We start from the raw sequence: 22830 nt of genomic DNA on the forward strand, positions 1-22830 counted from the left end.
TTCTTACAGTCTTTTGTGAGGATTTTTAACTGTCATACTTTTTAAAACATTTCTCATAATTTTTGAGAATCTTAAACTTCTTTCAAAAAGCAGTCAAGGCATGTAAATAGCTACAATATATATCTGTAGAATACAGATATACCATACATATCTGTAGAAAACATTCCCTACTACTTATAGATATGGATATCGATGTAGATATAGATCTCCTAGTGATTAAAACCCAGATTCTGGCATGGATTTAAATCTTAATCTGCCACTTAGTAACAAGACCACAGACAAGTTACTTTATCTCTCTGATACTCAATTTTCTTATCTGTGAAATAGTGAAATAGCAGGGATAATAGTAACTACCTCACAGAGTTACCATGAAGATAAAATGAGATAAATCATGTAAACTTACTAAGCACACAATACTTGTTACCTTCTGTTAGAAAGCTCTGTTAGTTTCTCACAATGACTCTGTCAGACAAATGGAACATTCAGCCGCCTTCCTAGCTTGCAGCTTGTGGGATCTTAGCCCAAGAGAAAAGAGGTATGGTTGGCAGGGAGCCAGACGAGGCTTCACTGAGGGTAGCATTTAAATTAGTAGAATAGAATTATTTTCTCTTTATTTTAGAATTCTGTCATTTAACTGCTCAAGGGTAAAAATCTATTCTGAAAGAAAGACAATGAGGTAATCTACTCATTCTTCATTTTATTCCATTTGGATAATAGAACTCCCAACTATTTACATGCAGATTCTATTCTCTTGAGGTATTTTCCCTGGGAGGTTGGTCTGCATGAGTTGGCTCCCTGCCCCTCTGGCTGGATCTGGTTGATGGAGAGCAGTGGCAGATCAGGAAAGGAAGTGAATTTGAGGCCCCCTCTATGGGGTTGCCATTGGCCAGCTGAATCCCTTAAAAAGTTCAAAAGTAAGCCAGTCCTTTGTATTCAGCCTTCTCTATCTCTTATCTTATAACCACCCCTTTCCCTTTCTCAGTTTCCCAAGGAGGTAACTGTGTCCTCATTATTAGAGAACCCAGGATACTGCATTTTCCTTTACGAACTCCCTTGCCCTCAATTATCCTTTTATGTATAATCCCTTAATTACAGACTTTCCCTAAATTTCACAATTTGAGCATGCCAAATATTTCCTACCAGGATTAAAAACAAAAAGACAACACGCTAATACAATATGCTTCATATCCTCTAAATGAAGGAAAGGAATAGAAACCATACTGATCACTTACTAGGCAAGACAGTTTAAGTAAATTGGTATTTACACAGAACACAGAAATATAAGGGAACATTTCTGATTTCTGATGTTAGTAATGTAGGTCTTCTCTCTACTGGTTTCTTTCTTTCTTTCTTTCTTTTTTGGTCAGTTTACCTTAATTTTACATTCATCATCAATTTTAAAAAATATTTTCATAGACCTAAATGTTATTTTGTTGATTTTTCTCTATTATTTTTTCTGTTATTCATTTTATTTCTTTTTACTCTAATTTTTATTATTTCCTTTCTTCTGCTTGCTTTGGATTTAGTTTGCTCTTCTTTTTCTAGTTTTCTAGGGTGGAAGATTAGGCTATTAATTTGAGGTCTTTCTCCTCCCCACTTCTCTCTCCTCCTCTTTTAATAGAGGCATTTACAGCTACCAGTCTCCCTCTAAGTGCTGCTTTAGTTGCATCTTGTAAGTGTTGGTATGTTATGTTTTCATTTTCATTCATCTACAAATTTTCCTTGTGATTTCTTAATACATTGATTTATTTTGACATGTAATTCTATATATTTCTGAACATCCAAAATTTCCTTTCGTTATTGATTTCTAATTGCATTCTATTATGATTGAAGGACACAACTTTGTATTTCAATCCTTTAAAACTTATCGAGACTTATTTCATAGCCTAACATATGGTCTATCCTGAAGACTGTTTCATGTGTACTTGACAAGAATGTGTTTTCTGCTATTGTTGGGTAGTGTTCGATTAGATGTCTGTTAGGTCTAGTTATTCAAGGAGGCAACATTTAAAATAAGTAAAATCTTGTTAGAAAGGCAGAAGGAAATATTATATCACTACTGCAAGTTTGAAACAAGTATTACTTGCCATAAATATACATACTAAGAAACAAACAAACAATTCTAGTGGGAGACTTTTGCCTGCCAAAGTCTATGGGCCTGGGGTCACTCACTGTATGTTAAAAGGGAGTATAACGTTATGTATTTGAAGTCATGTTATTCCCGGATGGACACTTTGCTTCAAAGGATTGAATGAGAAATTAAAAGGGAATTAAGATTATTTCATTCCAAGACTGTTTAAGTCTTAAAATAATTTCTTCTGCTGTCCCATTTTAGAAAACAGACAGCTCTCACCTTTTAGAAGTATTTTCTTTCCAATTACTTTGCCTAATCATTTCTAAAGAAAACTCAATAATATCCTGAACTCCCACAGTATCTACTCTTGGCATCCCAGAAGTAGTCAATAAATTCTGCTTGTAACTGGCAGAATTTATTATGTTCCATTCCAGAAGTTTAATAGAGAGGGAGAGATGTTCTTAAGCCCTGGTATGACTTCAAAGCCCCTGTTCTCAAGTAATCTTTCAATTTGATACCTTATCCCTAACTCTGCTTTCTGTCAGCCAAGTCATATTATCTTAGCAACTTCTGTCCATTTGTATCAACTTTGTCTTTCATGACAGCAGGGCCCTCCGAACTGTGCTTAATGAGGTGAAACACCACTAGTTGGTTACTGGTGTTCAAAACAAGGTCCTAAAACCAAATGACTCCTTAGAACTCTCTCAACGTCATCAATGTTCATCAAAATACACTGAATGGACTGAGACAAAAATATGTGTCAGGACAGATTTCTAAAGAGGGTAGCACTTATTATAAAATATTTCTGTTTACTGCTTTTGTAAATTCCAGAATAAAGGAACAGAACAGTTGAATCATTGTCTGGAAGTAAAGTACGAAAAGCCCGAGGGCTCAAATCTGTAAAAGCTGTTGAATCTTATGGGTTTGAAATCTTTTTCATTAAAATGAAGAAAAACTGCTCATACACTGATTTTATGATGGCAATCTTATATTGACTGCAGGAATATAAGAATGAATTGAAACTTATTATGGATATCACAGAAGGTGTTTATGCTGAAGATTGGTGTAATGCCCATGAAGTTTCTTATGTACCTTCTACTCAGAGATTTTTAATCTATCAAAAGAAGCCCTAAGGCATATAAATTAAGAAAAAATTGTTTTCATCTACCTATATAATTTGGAGGTATTCAGTAATCTACCATTAGGAAGACTAATAAGAACTGTATTTTATAAACAAGAAAACAGCAAGACAAATCTCAGCCCTCATTGACACTGCAAGAATATTTTATTCAGCACTGACACATACTCATTGATGTATTCAGGACTCTCACAGGACTATAACCCAAATTTGCCATCCTGTACTTGTGTTACTGACAACTTACCAGTCTCATCCACCAGCTATTAGTTCCTTAAAAGTAGACACTATGACTTATACAAATTTGTATTGTCAGCACTGAACACAGTACCTGGTAAACTTGGTACACTTTGTTAAGCTCAACTATATTAAAGCTTGACTTTACATTTGCTTATCTTTCTTCATGATAGTTGCCTGCAGTTTAGTTCTTAATTCATCATCTTATCAGTTATAACCAAAGGAAAATGATACCCACTAGGGTCATAGATTTATTTTATTGAAAAAATTATTTTCTATGATAGATTTGAAGATTATCTTATTAATTTGCTTAACTGAGCAAAATTAATTAGAAATTATTTTTAATGTATAAAACTTGGCTGAATGATCAAATTAAAAACAAACCATGTTTGCATAAAAGATACATTAAGGTAGAACAGCAGTTGATTATTTTTTAAATGTAACATTCTTTAGTGAATTCACATGTAGGTTTCTCTAATAAATTCCCCTCATCAATTTCAACATAATTCCATTTATAAAAATTACAATTATTCAGCTTTTAGAAGACACAACTATTATGTAAAGCTAAGTACATACACAAAACTGCAAGATGCATTATATTCCCCTGAATGTCACTTCTGGCTTTTTAATAAATATGATTGAATTCTACATTTATTTGCCAAGGATCTTAAAAGTAATTTTAGCTGAATAGCTAATCTTCTAGTGATGTATTCTATTTTGCAGAGGCACTTGCTGCAGTGCTATAAAAGTCCATGTTTTCTTGTCTCACAGTTTCTAGTTTTTAACTGTATCCTAGTCAACAATAATTTGTGTAGTTTTTGACAGCATACGGTGCTCTGCAAGAGCTAAACTCAAATTTGGCACTGATATTCTAAAACATTCTTAATACTAAAGACACTAAAACTGCAGATGTGATCTGTTAAGAGCCCACTTTGTTATCTGAAATACTCCTGAGTGCTAGCATCCTTAAAACATACCTTCCCCTATTTGTCCTGCTCATTATTCTCATATTAGGAAGAAATGACAGTCTCTGATAGATCCAGGTGTGGTTAAGAAGCTAAACTGCGATCCCTATGAATAGCAAAAGTTCTTAGAACCACAACCTATCATTCTCCTTTCTCTTTAGTAGCAGATTGACAAAAACTGGGAATTTAGTTTCAAAATCTCAAGACAGTTAGTGACTGAAATGACAACTCTCTTAAATGCAATATGTTCATTTGCTCTCTGCTTGACAAATCACTCTCTTCTCTCCCTTCCAACACTTTAGCTCACATGGAATCTCAAAAACATAGAAATCTGACTTCTAGCTGTGGAGGTTCCAGCCCCCAACCAGTCACCTTAATGGCCAGGCCTGCTGGAGTCAACTTCTCAGTGTTGCGCTCATTGAGGCAGTCTTCTCCCATCAAAGAAGTGAGGTGCTGCAGACACTCTGCGTGTCCCTGTGACGCCGCAATATGTAATAGATTGTTTCCATTTTCGTCGTGAATCTTGTCTAGATTGTCTGCAGCTAGGTGTGGCTGTATAAACAGTAAGATTAGAAAATCTGAGTCAATAAATCACAGCAAGACCCTGTGGGGTTTTTCTCTGGGAACTGGAAAGAAGAAATGCGCTTACAGAAGCTGTGGTGGCAGCCTTGAGGATCTAATAAGTCAAAGTTTCTTGCTATTATTTCTTTGTTGTAATATGCTTTGAACAGGAGTTCTCAAGAGACAGATCTTCATACGAGACATGGCAACAGGGCTAGGGCCAATGAGCTGTGGAGGCTTCAAGTTGGCTTTCTAAACAACTATAATGACATTAAAAGTACTTGGTGGGTTCCCTGTCTGTCTCCCCGACTTGATTATGAAGTCCTTGAGGGCTGGGGCTGGGTTTTATTCCCTGTTTAAGGTTTGTTGAATGAATGAGCTACTTGTCTCCACCTGTTTATTTTGCCTTGAATTGCAGAGAACTGGCTTTGGCGAACTACATGACGACTATTGCTACTAGTGCTCTCATAGGTACCTTTAGATGCCGTCATCAAATAAACTCCTGGGGGTATCTGGAGGCTACATGGCTTTGGCTTTCTCACCTCTAGTGGAGTTTTGTCCCTTGACTGTGAACTAGTTGATAGAAATTGTTGGGTGAACTGAGAGGTGTTGTTAGCATTTGGGAAACACGAAAACATGAGAAGGACAAAAGAAAAAAATGAACCAAAGAGAATTAGGGGGAAGAGCCAGGAAAATGGAAAAGACATTTTCAGGAGAGAAAAAAAGTACTACTTTATTTTATTTCATAAAATTATTCAATTCTACCACCCTATCACAACAGCATTTGTGATAATAGAGCAAGTACACTGTACTTATCTATGCATGGCTTTACCCTAAGTAGAATCACATTGCCAAGATGTGATGATTTTCTTGAATGAGACTTTAATTAGTATCATAGTATGAGCTCAGGCTTGCTACTGTTTGATCCGAGTCTGGAAGGCAGAAAAGAACAATGTAGACAGATGGAGTGCTATTTCAGTTTAGCTCTCTCTGAGCCTAAGCAGAACAGACTTTTCTTACATCATTTTACTCTGTGTCTAGAGTCTTTGGAAAAGCTTCTTCATGCTCCCTAGACATGCAGAGCTGGCAGTAAGTAAAAACTCCACCTGGGTCAGAGGGCAATGAAGCTCTTGGGTAAGCTTCTATCTGCAAATTCTTTTCAAACAACCTGGTCCAACTTTTCTGAATAATGATCAGGACAAAACAGAAGACCCTCTGTTCACATATCTGGCAGGTCCACCATCAGCAAAGAACTGACATCCCCACAAATAACTGTGTGAGAGCATTGGGAACCATTTGAAAAGCAAAAAGAAAGACTTAAGAATCAAGTTAAAGAAAGTGCTGGGCTCTCTTTGTTTGAGATTAAGAGTCTTTTCAGTTGAATTCATGCAAAGTTAAAATGAAGTAACATTCACTCTATAGACATTTGTTTTCCCTGTATTAACCTCATAACTTCTTATTTTAAAACTCAGAAGGTCACATCTCCCAACTAAAGCCACAAGTAAGGATTAAGTCAAAACCAAAATAAATGCAGCATCATTCTGTTACTAATGAATGCAGCTGATAAAAAACGAGTCTCTAGTCTATTGACATGTATACTGAACTAGATTATACTTACCAGGAGAGAGATCTGTCCTTCTTTAACAATGCTCAAGATGCTTTTTACTTTTTTCAGATACTCACTTCTTTCTTCTGGGCTTTGGGAGCTGGGCCAGTTCATGCTACTGACCTGCTCTTCTTGTTTGGATTCTGCTGCTGAGGATTGCAAGTGGAAGGCCCTGAGCTGGCAGTCTGGTGTTGTCTTCTCAACTTTTCGACCATGAGAATCACTAAATGTCTTGTTTAGGAAGTCTTTACTCTGGTTTTCATATGCAGAGCCACATTTAACCAGAGGAGGTGAGATCTCGGGTTCTTCAGTGGACAGCTTGTGCTGATCGCGGATGACAGCTGATGCTTTTCTCAAGTGAGGGCTTTTCAAGGGAGAAAGAACACAAAATGGTGCCATGTTGGATGGTGAGTTCTCAGAACTTCCTGTAGAGCAGACTTTGCCAGAAAGGCCATTGATGCTTGTGCATAAGCCCAAAATTCTTTTTTCTGAAGTTACCTTGGTAAAAGAGGCAAGCTGCTGACTGGATTTAATATAAGGCACATCCAGAATCTCATCCATGTCAAGGTCATAGTGCTCCAGTTCACCCAGTGGTGTGCTGGGCTCAGAGTTCTTACCTGGTGGGCCGCCCAGTCCATCTCCAGGGCTGAGATCCTCGGGCTGGTGGCCCAGGTCAGACTCACCCCCTTTCTGGTACTCAACCACTTTCTGGTTCTTTTGGTCATCACTTTCATTGTTTTCCAGAGTCTCTGGCTGATGTTTCAGTGGTGAAACACGCTTCACTGGGCGGAACTTACTGTACACATCAGCGATTCCTGTGGGCTTCTGTGTGTTTGTAATAAGAGTTGAGATGCCGCAATTCCAGCTAGAGCTAGAAACTGTTTTTTAAAAATTAAAATAGGAGACTATTAATTTGGAATACTGAACACATCTTGGCTATTTAGGTAGATGTGATTCATTCAAGTTATGTTCAAATTAAGGCTCTGTATATGAGAATGACTTAGAGTGCATGTCCATAGAATAAAAAATTCATACTTACCACTGGAAAACAGTGAATGATAAAAGAAAGTTATAACATACTGGCTCAAAATTAATTAAAGTAGTAATAATGGTAAAAGCAAACAGCCAGGGAAGCAAACTCAGATAGGTATTTAGGTTTATTCCCTGCATAGATCTACCTCCCTGGCAATATTTATATATTTGTCACCATCCTGAAAAACAAGATTACCAAATAAGATCTTCAGTGTTAAATAAACTTCCAAACTAATTTAGGGAGAAAAGGGATGTGTGCACACATGCACACACATTAGCATGCATGTCCACATATACCCTTAATGCTTAAGAAGTTCCATGTAAAGAAGTGGCAAATTATTTAATACTGAGTAAATTCAAACTATGACCTCCTGAGTGACTCCTTAGGTGTACCACTAAGAGGATTATGGAAAGATTAGGAAGAAATGCAGTGGTCAGGAGTTGACAGACTGTGGCAGACAAGACATAGTTGAGTTAAGCCCACCTTGGTCAAAGGATCCTAGTCAACTGTCATGCAGCAGCATTTCATGGTGCTTTCTGACATATGACACAGTGACAGAATGTACTAAGACTTCACAACAGAACATGTTCTTTAAGATTCATACTGCCTTTTATTGTTGAGAAGGCTGGAAGTAAACAGGAGAAGAAAGTTGTGAAAAGAAAATGGGTTAGGCAGAGTGTTTTCTAATTTCTGTGCAAAATTTAGAAAAAGATAGTGTGTTGGTTTGCATTTGATAAGTGTCTGGTTGCGATAGAGTAGAAAGTGAAATAGCCAGAAACACCTGGAGGTGAAAGATAAGAAGAACCATCTCTCCTACTAACCCCTGCATGAGAGGCTGCCTGGTGCCTCCTCTTGGGGCAAGCAGATGGAGCAGCAACAGTCTCCTCAGCCATGATGATGCTGTTTCCTCCCTGGGACACTCCCCTGCTAGGTTAAAGATGACCCCACACCCTTGGAAATGTGCAGGCCACTGACTGATGGGTTCCTAGTTCCCTGCCATGTAGTTCCTATCATCCTTCATCAAAGGATGAGATTTCAGGGCATGCCCTTCAACTAGGGACCTTCCATCTACCCCTTCTCTTCTGAAAAACAAGTGGGAAGGATTTATCCCAAAAGCATGTGTATGTGTGTGTTCTTCACTACCGGGCACAACCAAAGGAAAAAAGAACATGAGATGGGTGGATACTCATGTCTGTAACTTCTGCAATAGCCCCTGGCTTTGACTGATTCTTGGGGTGAAAGTGGAACATACATCATTAAAGTTCTCTAAATTTAAGCTACTGGCCATTCTTTTTCCTGCTGGGATATGTTCTAAAAGGATTCAGAGAAGTTCTGGAACCAAGCTAAGGGGATGACAGTGAGTGCTCTGAGCCTGAATGCTATATAACTATCAGTGAGTTCTTTTCCTTAAATCAACCACAATTTTGCATGAGGTTTCAGAGGGTCTGCACTACGTAGTCCACTTCTCAGACCTTTCTGGCCCTGGCATTTTAGAATCTAAGAAGAGAATACTATGATAAGCTGTGGAAGGAGGGCTGGAGTCTCTCCAATAAGTAATGTGGAAGAGAATGTTCCAGAGGGGAAGGAAGGTATCTAGATGGTCTTAGGCTGTTGCTTTTCTTCCCTTTTGTTGGCTCTAGTTCCTTGTTGTACACAGTGGTTGGCACAGATCAGACAATTAACAAATGCCAGTATGTGAATTTGAATCTCACTTTGCACAACACGTTAAATCTTCTAAAATGCACAAAGTGCATCCTTCTGCGGGATTTACAGTTGAATTTCACAGGGGACAAAACCCTGTTAATAAACTCAGCAGAGTGATAATCACCAGTAAGAGCCCAATTTGCTAAAGTTATTTATGAAATGTAAATATGCAAAGGCAAAGACTAATTCCAGTTGGTCTCTTATAAATTTAAAAGTTTTCTATCTCTTACATGACCTTTTCTCTCTAAAAATATAAAGCCATGAAAAATTAATGTCTGCCAGAAAATTCTGCCAAGTCTTTCTCTTTTCAAGAACACATGGTTACTTATTTAATTAAAACAGCAGGAGATAGTGGACATAGAGTTTATAAGATGTAAATATGCCTTTAATTTTATTCATCAACTTTCTGCATATCTTTAAATAAAATGGGAAAAAATTTTACTCATAGACATTTCTGAGATACACTGTTATTATTGGGTATATTTGCTAATATTTTGCCGATTACCTTGATTTCTTTGGAACCTCTAGAAAATGGGCATCTCAGAATGTAATAAAAAATTTTAAAGCCACATAACTTAGTAGGTCAATACAAAGAATGCATTGTACCAATATATTTATGTATTATATGAGGTCGTAGGTTCAAAGGGCTACTCTTTTATGTTGGCTTTATTTACATGTGAAATTTTTTCCAAGTGATACAGGAAAATGGATACCATATGTTTCCCAGCTGTTTTGTTCTGACAGGAGCCATTAAAAATGCTCTATGGAAATGAATTCTGTCTGGTTCTTACGAAAACACGTCTTTTCACAGAAGAGTCCAGAAACTGAAGATGGAGCGTCACCATTTTGGCTTGTTGTCCCTCTCCTTCCTCAAACCTATGACTCTTTTTGAGGCTGTGAGTGAGATCTGTGTTTTCTCATCTATGTCTTGATTGCCAAGAAAAGGAATCCCAGTAACAAAAAACGGATATTTCACAGGTTTTCATTAAAAGGCTCCAATGTATTGCTATATTATATACCTGAATGGGAGGAAGGGCAACTTGATGCTATATACAAAAGACAAAATTCAATTCCTTTATTGCTGCTAAGCTATGTAATCAGGTATTTTACGAACAACACAGAAGAGGGGCTATTAATGACTAGTAAGATTTTTCGTTTGCAATTGTTTAAATCTATCAAAAATTTCACTCATACTTTTATTTTATTGTAATAAAATAGTAAATTTCTTATCATATATGGAAACAAAGTTTAGACTTACTTTGGTTCCCAGTAAAATTTTGAGAATAAATTTGCTTTCTGGAAATCATGAATAAATTTTTTACATTAGTGAAATTTAAATCCCCCCAAATTTTATCTATTTTAGATTCATACAAGTTCTGTGACAGCAGAGTCTGTGTCTAATTTGTCTCTCTATCCCTTCAAGAACTCAGAAAATTGTTTTACATAAGTAGATTCATAATGACTTTTTGGTTGAATAGGCTCATTTTTAACATCTTACCAGGAGTAAACGTGCCTAATAAGCCTTAAACCTGTCTACCTGATTACACCACAGATTCTCTAAAATGGTCAGTAAGCAAACAGATGTGTATTTGGTGCTGATACATAGGCCACAATTACCTCTTCGGATCTAGCTGGCACTTGGAATGCCACTGAGCTTTAGCAAAGTATTTGCCTGCTGACTCTCTATACCCATCTATTGATTGAACAAACATGTTATGCAGTCTTAGAATGTGCAAGGATTCCTGATAGGTGACCTGTTCTGATCCAAGTGCCCCATCTTTCTCCACCCTTGCCCACTCCTTCTCCTTCCCCTCTTCCTCCAATACATCCAGATGTTGCTCCTCTTCCCAAAACATATTTCTTGTGATAGTGACCTACATGGTGACATGAACACTTATGCAGTCTCCCAAGCAATCTATCTCCAATGCATCCTTGACCCTTCTTTTTCCTTGACCCCGGCCCTTCATCCTTCAGGTACCAAGTCGTGCTGCATCTTTATTGTGATTATCCTCAATCCCTCTGAAATCTGGGCCCTCTTCTTCAGCATCGCTAAACGGACTGGACCACATTGGGATCCTCCCCCACAGTCTCTGCAAGGTTTTCCTGGCTTCCCCTGCTCTCTTTTTTTCAGTCCTGAGTTATCCTTCTTCAGTAAGTCTGACTTTGTCACCCAGAATCCGCTCAAATATTTCAGGTAGCCCTGTACTAAACAATATTTCCCCATATGTGGGTATGTACTCTGCAGTATCTAAAGGGCGCACAGGAATCATTCTAAATACCCCTGATTTACAGAGCGAGAATGCTATTTGCCTTCCAAATTCTCTTTCTTCTTACTAATTAATTCAAGGAGACTCACTTTGGTGCTAGAATGAATTTTACATCTTTCAAAAAGTTATAATTCCCTTATTTGAAAAATGAGACTGCAGGCCTCAGGCTCAGCGATGTTCATAAGCAAATAATTAAAGGCATGTTTTAATGTTCAATTTATCACATTCATTTTAATGATGACCTTGAATTCACTGCAAGTGACCATGGTTTTCTATTTATAACCAGAGTGACATGAAGTTTCTTTTAAAAATGAATATGTTTAAAAGTCAGGTGTTTTAGAAAAATAAACACAGTACAGGTGCAATACAGATAAAGCAAAACTAACAGAGGTAGACTTGGGATACAATATATGTTGTGGAAATGATACTTAAATTACTATGTTTGTGAAACCTTGGCTTCCGGGATAATAGCTAAGTTCTTCAGCATAATATGTAACAGTTCTTGTATTCCTTTTCTAATTTACCTTCTCATCTCAGCACGCTTGATTCCCAAATTACTAATTTTTCCCTGCAGCTCCACTGCTAAATTCATCCTTTCTAGATATACCACACTCTCCCTGCATTTAAGTTTATTCTTACTTTCCTACGATGCCCTTGACTGTCTTCTTTGCTTGAGACTCAGGCTCATCTCTCAAGATTCTACTCAGGGTTTACCTCCTTTGTGCAGTTCCTGTGACTCTTCTAGAGAATAATTGCTCCTTGCTTCCCAGTGCCCTGATAATACCTGCACATACCTAGAGTTAGGCATTTTTGAAATTCTGCTACAACTATTCACTCATGCACCTGTTTCATCTTTCCTCCTGAGAATCCCTTCAGGGCAAAGATAGCCTGAGAACCAATTTGGATTTATAACCAGTCCTTTATCTAGCAGAGTACCTTGAAGATATTGGGAATCAACGGCTTCTCTTTGAATGTATGGATGAAAGAATAAAGGGAGAGATGGGGAGGGAAGGAAGAAGGAGGAAGGGAGAAAGGAAGAAGAGAAGGAAGAAAGGAGGAAAGGAAGGAAGGAGGGAGGAAAGGAAGGAAGGAAGAGGGAGGGAAAAAAGATGCCAGAACCGAAGATGAAAAGTACAGCAACTAAATACAAGTTCTGCCACAGTGATGTCACCCTTGCCACATTTTGGGCACACTAACTATGCCAAATATTTCAAAGACAGTGTTAGTAAGCTATTGAAAATGTTTAGACAAGATGTGCTGCATCTTAACCTACTTTCATCTATTTCCTACAAAAAATTCCTCAGTTTCCTCATCTGTAAAATGAAGGGGTTAGACTATATGATTGCTAAAACCTGACCTACCCCCAAAATTTCTGTGACTGTATGGAATGTCTACAAATAACAGAGCTCTTTATTCTGAATGACTCACTATGAAATACTCTAATTTCTCTGGATCTATGTCTTTCACCAGATCCTCACAAATTTATAATTATGAGGCTAAGCTGATTGCTGACGCAGAGCCACTCTTTGGCTCCTGAGACTGATAAATTAGTATTTTCTTAGGAAGATAATGGACAGTTTGCTGTTGCAACAGTGGATCCAATTTTCAAGACTAAACGTCATTGCTGGCTCCCAAAATGCCTATTTTACTTCTAAATAGGAAGTTATGTGTCCATATTAGAAAATTATCTTGAGACATCAAGAAGAGAAAGAAAACGGGTAAGAATTAGGGCAAAGTAGTGCTCCCCTACTGTTTTTCATTAAAAGTTAAATGGATTCTATTTTCCATGAGGAACAAAGTGGTCAGCTTTAGCTATAATGGCCTTAAAGTGTACACAACAATATACCTCACATACATAGCTACTGGAAACCTAGGCGCATTCAAGGACAGACTTTTGAAATTCTCCAACATTCCATTTCCTTCCATTTCACACCAAAAGGAGGGGCATTATGAATGATTGAGAGTATTAATGCTGGAGTCAGGAGTTTGGTTAGTCCTGTGTAAGCTGAAGTCTGTAGTCTTACTGCAGACACCTCAGGCTCTGTAAGAAGTGATGACAGGTGGCTTATCCCATATTCTGACAGTAGGAAGAAGGCACAGAGTCCAAGAGAGGACAACTTGCTGGGTGCCCTGCTGTGCTGCCCCGAGAGATTAGATCGTGACCTGATCAAAGTTAAAGCTGCGTCAACTCTGGATTTGGAGAATCGTGTTGGGGCACTGTGTTAGGAACAGCAAAAACGTGTGTGAGGAATGAGTGTTTCTGGGATGTTCTATCAGGCTGCTTGCTCATCCTTCTCATTGATGCTACAGACCCTCTAGTAAGGGTAATGTGAGGCTAACAAATGAGGACAGAAGGCTTGTTTATTACAGAAATGCCAGCCAATGATCTATCCACATTAGGGTATTAAAACACTGTGGGGAAAGCGTCACTGATTTGTGTTCTAAACTTTCTGTCTTTAAGTGGCTACTGATATCAAGCAGCTGTTGTTGAATATGTCAGATTCATGTTTTATTATTCCCAGCTCTGCCCACAACTGTCAGGACCTGCTCACATAGCTTTGCACCCATTTCTTTGTTTTGTGAGAACTCATTGAAATACACAAGCCCTACTATCCTGGATAGAAAAGATACTTTACCAAAGAGGCATATTCCATCACAAAATCAGACTCAATATTTTGACAACTTTAAACCTTTGGGCTTCAAAAGTACAGTTTCCATAGAGAAGCCATTGGTGGGGTGGAGAAAGTTACATGGTCTTTGCATTATTCTGTCATCTATAAAGTATGCTGACCTTCACTTTGACACCAGCAAAACCTAGTGAGTGGATTAAGTTTTGTGTTCATTCCAGGCCCGTTTACCAGGTTTCCCTTCCTTCTTTCCCTCCCTCTCTGTGTGGAAATGTAGGGAGAGATACTTGTCAAGGACAGTGAAAGGCTAAGCATCAGAGATGCTTGGGAGAAGGGCAGAGCTGTGGGCAGGCTCAGTGTGGCTTCTGGCCATGCAGCACACACACATTTTAACTGAAGGTGGCGATGTTTTACAGTGCTGGTCTACTGTTAAGGACAAAGGACTCCGAGTTACTGCTTCTCGGTCAGAGAGAAGAGGAGGCTGACAGCACAGGTTGAAAAATCCCTACTCTCTTCTTCTGATTTCCAACTGACAACTCCCAAAATGCCTGCTGATTTTACTTTTGAATATGGACTATATGTCCACATTAGAAAATTAGATTTAGACACCACGACAACCAAGAAAGCAGGGTATGTCTTTAGGGTATAAGAGTATTCCCTTCTTCATCACACACCAGGGCCTGTTGAGGGGACCTGGGGGAGGGATAGCGTTAGGAGGTATACCTAACGTAGATGACAGGCTGATGAGTGCAGCAAACCATCATGGCATGTGTGTACCTATGTAAGAAAACTGCACATTCTGCACATGTACCCCAGAACTTAAAGTATAATAATGATAATAATGATAATGAGTGTTCCCTTCTTGTTTTATTTTTGCTAAAAGTTAAATGCATTCTATTTTCCATGAGAAACAAAATGGTGAGCCTGGGAAAACTGGCCTTGTTTTAAGAAGGACACACTTTAAGGGGAGGAGAAATGAAAGACCCAGTGCTAGCCTGTAGCCTACCCTTTCTTTTGGCAGGTCTACGGGTCTGCCAGCACAAGCTCCTACTATGGCCTGATTTCCCAGCTACAAGACTGGAGAGAGAACAGGCAGGTGCAATGGCACTAAACAGAGTGGGAGGAAGAGCGGACAGTGGCTCTCTCCAGGATTAATGAATGGCAGAGCTGCCGTGCCTTTGTCTTCACATGCAGGTCACTGTACACTTCACAAGCATTACTATAAAGAGTTAAGAAAAGATTTAAATGTATTTTAAGAATTGTGCAAAGCAATATTTCTCAATTGGAATTTTCCTAAAATGTCTTCCATTTAAGACTTTAAAATTGCCAATACATTTGTGTAAGGCTTTTTATGTTTCTGAGTATATAGGAAAGTGTATAATTTCATTAGAGATTTCCACAACTCTGAAGGATGGACAGGCACTTCTTACGTATTCTTACTTGGAAATAAATGGGAACTCAGAGAATTTTAAGTGTAATGTGAAAAATGACATAGCATGCTGACTGCTCAACTAGGATCAAGGTTCCCTGACTTGAACTTTCTTTCTGTAACACCAGAGGGCTGCCTTATGGAAATTAAATTATTCACTAAAGGTACAATTCACATTTTCTTATTCCCTGAAGACAAAATTCCCACAATTCCATATGCAATGGAATCCTAGAAATCAGTGGCAAAATAATTTCAGATCCACTCTAACCTAAATCTAACATTATGCTATCTAAACTTTGGTAACCATTTACTAGGAACCTTTTGCTGGGAGCAAAGCTAGAAAAATAATTTATGGTCGGGCAAGGTAGCTGACACGCCTGTAATCTTAGCACTTTGGGAGGCTGAGGCAGCTGGATCACTGATCCAGCTGGTCAGAAGTTTGTGACCAGCCTGGCCAACAGGGTGAAACCCCATTGCTACTGAAAAAACAAAAATTAGCCAGGCATTGTGGTGCATGCCTGTAATCCCAGCTACTTGGAAGGCTGAGGCAGGAGAATCGTTCGAACCCAGGAGACGGAGGTTACAGCGAGCCAAGATCATACCACTACACTACAGTCTGGGTAACAGAGCAAGACTGTCTCAAAAAAGAAAAAAGAAAAATAATTTTCAATGACTTTTCCTGGCTGGGCTCACTGGCTCAGACCTTTAATCTCAGTGCTCTGGGAGGTTGAGGTGGGAAGATCACCTGCCTGAAGTCAGAAATCTGACACCAGCTTGGGTAAAGAGATCCTCATCTCTACAAAGAATTGAAAAATTAGCCAGGCATGGCGGCTTGCTCCCATAGTCTCAGCTACTAGGGAGGCTGAGGCAGGAGGACTGCTTCAGTCCAGCAGTTGGAGGCTGCAGTGAGCTATGATTGTATCACTGCACTTCAGCTGGAGTGGCAGAGTGAGACCTTGTCAAAAAAAAAAAAAATTCCCCCAACCTTTCTTAAAAACAGTTGAGTGGAAGGATTTCCTTCCTCTTTATTTTTAGCAGCATTAGCCTAAATTTAGCATCATTTTGTCACTGAGAATCTGTTCTTACAGCTGCTAATTCCTTCAACTGGCTAAGGGCGGTGATTTTTTGTTGTTGTTTTTTCAATGTAAGCAAGAAAAACAGGAATACAAAGCATGGTCAGAGTGTTAAAGCAATTGATAACTGACAGAATTGACAGGGTTCGTTCATTCAACAAAGATATATTTAATGCCTTCTGTGTACATGTCTCTAGGGCTGCAGGGTGAATGAAATAAGATATAATCCTGCTCACACAATGCTGAAAGTACACAAATAAATAAAAAAATTACTAAATGCAAACTGTTTTGAAGAAACAAGGAGGGTACTGGAATAGAAGACAGATGAGAACCTCATCAAAGAGGTAACATGTAAGACCTGGGGGATGAGAAGAAGCCAATTATGTGAAAAACTGGGAGGTAATAAAAGAGAAAAAATAATTTTATGAAGATCTGAATAGGAGGAAGCATATCTGTGATACATGTCTAAAGCAGAGAGAATCTGGCAGGTTCTGTAGCTGTTCTGGCTAGAACAGAGCGGGTGACGGTCAAAGAAAGCGAAGTTGAAGGTGGGGGAGGTTATCAGGGGCCAATCCATTTGGGGGTTTCGTTGGCCACAACAAAGAGTTTGTTTTTTATTTTAACTGAAATGGGGTATTTCTGAGGGATTTTACAGAGACGTGTGTGTTCATATAGCAGAAGGGGGTGAGGGAACTCTCAGTGGCTGCTTTGGTAAGACACTAATTCCATTTATGAGGGTTCCATCCTCTTGGCCTAATCATTTCTCCGAAGATCCCACCTCCAAATACCATCATCTTGAGAGTTAGGTATCAACACACAAATTCTGGAGCGATGCAAGCATTTTGTTTATAGCATGAGGATATACTTTGAGCACAGAAACTCAAGACCTGGTGATGAATTGATGTGGGACATGAGGGAAAGCAAGAAATCTGGCTTCAGAGACTGAGATGTTTGAGTCAGTGGAGTGCAGTCCACTGAGGAGGGGGTCTGAGGAGGAACACGCTGGGCAGGGGAATTCAAGAATTCCTCTTTGGAATTCCATGAGACATCGAATGTAGATGTGACTGGGCCATCAAGTAGGAGGCTGGAGTTTGGAGGGGATTCACGGAAGCATGTAGATGGCGTTTGAAGCTGTAAGCATGTATGAGAGACCAACTGGTAGGCTGAGAGGACCCAGGGAGGGTCCTATTAAATATTTAGTCCCACTTGACTATTGAAAGGTCAAGTTGAGAAGGAGGAGAGGTTGCGAAGGAAGTCTAAGAGGATATCAGCGTGTTAGGAGAAAAATGAGGAGAGAAGTACTCTCACAAAGCCAAGAGACGAGACTGTTTCCAGAAAGGAGGGGCCTATAGTCTCAACTAATGCTGACAGGCCAAGAAAGATGAGATAGCAAAGTGTCAGTACATTTGGCAGCAGGGAAGTCATGACCTTCCCTAGAGAGATGGAAATCGTACCCGGGATGTTTAAGGTAAATAGGAAGTGGGGAACAGGGGAGGGAGTTTCCCATGCCTTTTTAAAGCAGGCTGGCTCTAAGTAGAGGGTTGGCAAGGAGGAGCAGAGAAACAGGATAAGAGCTCCTAGAGGTGGTTTGTTTGTTTTCTAAGATGGAAGGCAGAGAATGTTTGTACAATGAGGGTAATGGCCTCATAGAGAAGAAAAGATTAATGTTGCAGATGAAAGAGGAGATAAATGAAGAATCGGGGTGTCAAACCAAAGAAAGAGAAGCAAAATATCAGCTGTCTCATACTTCAACCAAGATACAAACCCAGCAGATTCCTTTCACATCTTCACATTCATCTGTCCATCTATACCTTCAGTATATGATCAGCAGCAGCGTCCAGACATGGGAGACACCATCATGAACAAAATCACCCAAATGAGTTTTTAATGTACTGATATTAAAGCAGTGTCACATTAGTATACAGATATGTATAGGGCAGGGAAAGTACAGGGAGTTAGGAAATAATAGGAGTTGATGGGATGCACAATTTAGGAGCATTAAAAACCTGTGGCTAATAAGCACTTAAAATGTGGCTAGTGGCACATGTCAAGATGATAATAATATTCACTTATTGGGTTAAATAAAATATATTTTAAAATTGACCTATCTGCTCGTGCCTTTTTAATGTAGATATTAGAAAAATTTTAAGTCACATATGTGGCATGTGGCTCACATTACATTTCTTTGTTGTTGTTTCCTCCAGCTTTTTTTTTCTTTTTTTAAGAGAGAATCTCGCTCCATCACCAGGTGCCAGGCTGGAGTGCAGTGGCACAACCTTGGCTCACTGCAACCTCTGCCTTCTGGGTTCAAGCAAATCTCTTGCCTCAGCCTCCCAAGTAGGTGGGACTACAGGTGCACACCACCACGCCAAACTAAGTTTTTTGGATTTTTAGTAGAGACGGGGTTTCACCATGTTGGCCAGGATGGTCTTGATCTCTTGACCTTGTGATCCACCTGGCTCGGCCTCCCCAAGTGCTGGGATTACAGGGGGCCACCGCACCCAGCCTCCTCCAGCTTTTTAAAAAATTTGTATACATTTAAGGGGTGCAAGTGCAGTTTTGTTAGATGGATCTATTGCATAGTGATGAAGTCTGGGCTTTGAGCGTAAACATCACCTGAATAACAAACATTGTACCCATTAAGTAATTTCTCATCCTGTACCCCTCTCCCACTCTTCTGAGTTTCTGGTGTCTATTATTCCACACTGTAAGTCCATTACATTATATTTCTATTGGCCAGTGCTGGTCCAGAGAGTCAAGTAAAGGGGCCTAAGAAGGTGACCTTAGAGGTGGAGGGAGAAAAGGAGTAACATCCTATGTGAAGGAACACTGCATATTTGAAGAACTGAAGGAGGCTCCTCGATGTGACTGGCAAGCAGGAGGCATGTAAGAAAGCCTGCTGGTCCAGGAGAAGATCACTCTGGGCCTTGAAGGCCACATGAGAGAGTTTCTCACTGCATATCTTGAGAATGATCCTGAGAAACCATTGTCTGGTTTTGAGCAGGGAGTAGCGTGATAAGACTTGCATTTTTGAAAAGATCACTGTGCCTCACTAAAAACTATGGGCTGGTATCTAGGTGGTCCTGGTCAGTGCTTCTCAAACTTGAATGTGCATAAATGAATACCCTGGGGATTGAGCTTGTTAAAACAGAGATTCTGATTTAGGAATCTGGGGCAAGTCTGAGAGTCTGCATTCCTCACAACTTCCCAGGTGATGCTGCCACCACGGGTGCTGGGGTGGGTCCTGGGCCATACTGTGAGATGCAAGGGCCTGAGCGAGCAAATGCCGCAAAAGGGTTGGGACTTATGCCACAGGATGCTTCAACTATGAGATCCTAGGATTTTGTTTATATTACTTGGGTTTACTTCATGACTTTTTTTAAATGGAAGAGTCAGAACAAATGAGATATGTGGATAAAAATGAGATGATCTGAAATGGGCAGATAGAACCCATTTAATATAGAGAGACAAAAGAAGGGTGTGCATTCAGCAAGAACTGGGGTGCTGTCAGAGATGCTCTGACAGAAGCTCCCAAACTAGAAACGTCCCTCAACACACATTCCTACTTTTGCCTTTAAAAAGCATGGGAAGTTGGGACGGGGAAAACTGCTATTCCTGTGACAGGATGGGGACTTGTGAGAAGGAAGTCACTGCAAAGCCACACAAAGTCAAAGGCACTTGGCTGTGTATGTGTTTTTCCTTGTCCTTATGCGTCAGTTCTTTCCCTCCCTGCCTAAAGGTTGCCTCTCTCTGGACTTCCCATTTTTCATCCTTTCTTACTGCAGATTTCCTTAAACTCATTTCTACCAACAGGTTTCTTTACTTACCAGTTTTGGGAGTGGAAGGTATGTTTCTTAGAGCCCAGTAAAAATAGACAAAAACACAAGAGAGAAGACTGAGTTTCTACCCCTAAGTTTTCTTTCCCTCAAATACTGTCTCATTCTTAACTTTCTTAATTCCACAGCTGTGAACCCTGTAGAAAATCAGGTTGTTGTGTCACTTACATTTTTGGTTAAGCAAAGAAATGTTCTAGTCAAGAGAAGGGGCAAAGATATAAGGTGTTAAAGCTCAGCAACATCCTGACTCTTTTATTCTTTTCTTTTCTTTTGAGATGGAGTCTTGCTCTGTTACCCAGGCTGTAGTGGCGCAATTCTCAGCTCACTGCAACCTCTGCCTCCCAGGCTGAAGCAATTCTCTTACCTCAGCCTCCCAAGTACCTGCGGTAACAGGGGTATGCCACTACCACCCAGCTAATGTTTGTATTTTTAGTGGAGATGGGGTTTCACCATGTTGGCCAGGCTGGTCTTGAACTCCTGACCTAAAATGATCCACCTGCCTCAGCTTCCCAAAGGGCGAGGATTATAGGCATGAGCCACCGTGCCCAGCCCCTTTTATTATTTTCAATACTACCAGAATTTTAACTTTTCTCTCACCCCTGCCCCCGTCTTTATCTACATTGACCTACATGCTTCCTCTCAGAAGCATAAATTAAGTGTTAATAGGTTAAAGGTAGAGATGATCTCTCCCTTTCCACAGAGAGGGCAGCTCTGCTTTCATGGGTAAGTTCTGTGGTCCATTCAAAATAATGGCTATGCACATTCTGGAGCAACAGAAAAAGAAGCAAAAACTGTCCTCATGTTGTGATTACAACGATATGTACAAATATAACTCAAGGGGAAAAATACTTGAAATGAGTGCAGTAGTTTTGCTTTGGTGGCCAGGTTAAGTTCTTTAAAGATAATGGACATCATCTTTATAATCATTTTTTGTTAAACAATAAAATAATTGTTTTATTTCATATGATGTCTTATCATTTGTAAATTTTTACTCTAGTTAAACATTTCTTCGTCATAAATGTTAGATTCTTGCTGGATTAGGATGAAGTGTTGATTTTCTTGATTGAGATCTTAGAAAATATGTTTCCCCATTTTTTGGAGTCCAGTTTACATTACATCCTGTGAAACTGATTATTCAAAAAGCTTTTCAGTTTAAACTCCCATACCAACCTTCACTTTCATGCTTTTAGCATTAAACCTTAATAAATACTGAAAACAGGAGGTTTATATATTTAGAGGTTTATATATTTAGCATTACCAACTATGTCATAACAGCATCTACAGGACAAATTTCATGTCAACTTATTATTTTAGGTGTTGGCTTAAATTCCTTTAATCTTAGGACATCACATCTTTTATCTTTATAGGTTTAGGGTTTGTCACAAAATTTACATGCACAGGGTTCAAAAATACAGCAAATTTGCAATGCTTTTAAATGTACAACCTATATTACTTTAACGCCAGAAACCAAGTTTAAAAAGTACTGTTTCCTTTACTCATTGTCATACAAATAACACTTTATATTATTTAGGTATAACATTTTTTTCAGGATCCATTTTCAGACACATTACAGGGTCATTTATTACTGTTATATAACTGAATTTTCTAACCTCAGCAGTTTTCAGCTGAGGTTAAAGCAGCATTAATATTTATCTGCCTTCTTTCATAAGAAAATTATACAATGAGCTTAGCAGATACAGATTTTGAAAGAATCACATTTAAAGCACCATGAATTGAAACAAATGTGTATTTGAATGTCCAATTAATTTTTAAAAACTCTAAGTCAATGAAACTGAATATGTTTTTATTTGAACACCATATGTCACCATAATGTATTTTTTGTCCACATTTGGAGCAAACCATAGGGAAGAGTTAACACTCACTGCCTTGTGCTGTCCTCTTTTCCCACATGAGTAGCAGATATTAAGGGGAGAATGGTGGCAAACGTTCCACAATAACTTCCTTTTTTAGGTGCAACTTTTTTCACACATAACTTCCTTTGCTGCTAATCCTTGCCCCAAACTAGTTGCTACACATGGTTCTCTGGAATAAATTATTCCTCAATTGAGTTAGTTTACCCACAGGGAGTCTGGAGACTATAGTGAGTTTTCACATCCACTTGCTAGCTCTAGAACTTTGTGCAAATTATAACCCCTTGTAAGCCTCAGTTTTCTCATCAATAAAACAGGTACAGTAATGCTTCTCCCTCTGATAATTATTTTCAGGATAAATATGCTGCTTAGAGACCTGGCACAATGCCTGGTTCACTGATGGCTTATGAAA

At 39.1% G+C, this 22830-nt stretch overlaps 1 protein-coding gene across 17 annotated transcripts in view; it reads right to left on the reverse strand.

Annotated features, from left to right (window-relative positions):
* SNCAIP (synuclein alpha interacting protein) overlaps positions 1-22830 on the reverse strand; it is a 148197-nt gene that overhangs the window by 32985 nt on the left and 92382 nt on the right. For 16 of the 17 annotated variants that reach the window (XM_035291020.3, XM_008991619.6, XM_035291021.3 and 13 more), the window contains 2 exons: positions 6591-7456; positions 4784-4963 (listed from right to left, as the gene is read on the reverse strand). The exons of the other annotated variant lie outside the window; for it this stretch is intronic. In XM_035291020.3, coding sequence (XP_035146911.1) covers positions 4784-4963; positions 6591-7456 — 1046 coding nt within the window. The remainder of the gene's footprint in view (positions 1-4783; positions 4964-6590; positions 7457-22830) is intronic. 17 annotated transcript variants of the gene reach the window in all.

Source organism: Callithrix jacchus, chromosome 2 (genome assembly GCF_049354715.1).
Source record: "Callithrix jacchus isolate 240 chromosome 2, calJac240_pri, whole genome shotgun sequence".
Lineage (NCBI taxonomy): Eukaryota > Metazoa > Chordata > Mammalia > Primates > Cebidae > Callithrix > Callithrix jacchus.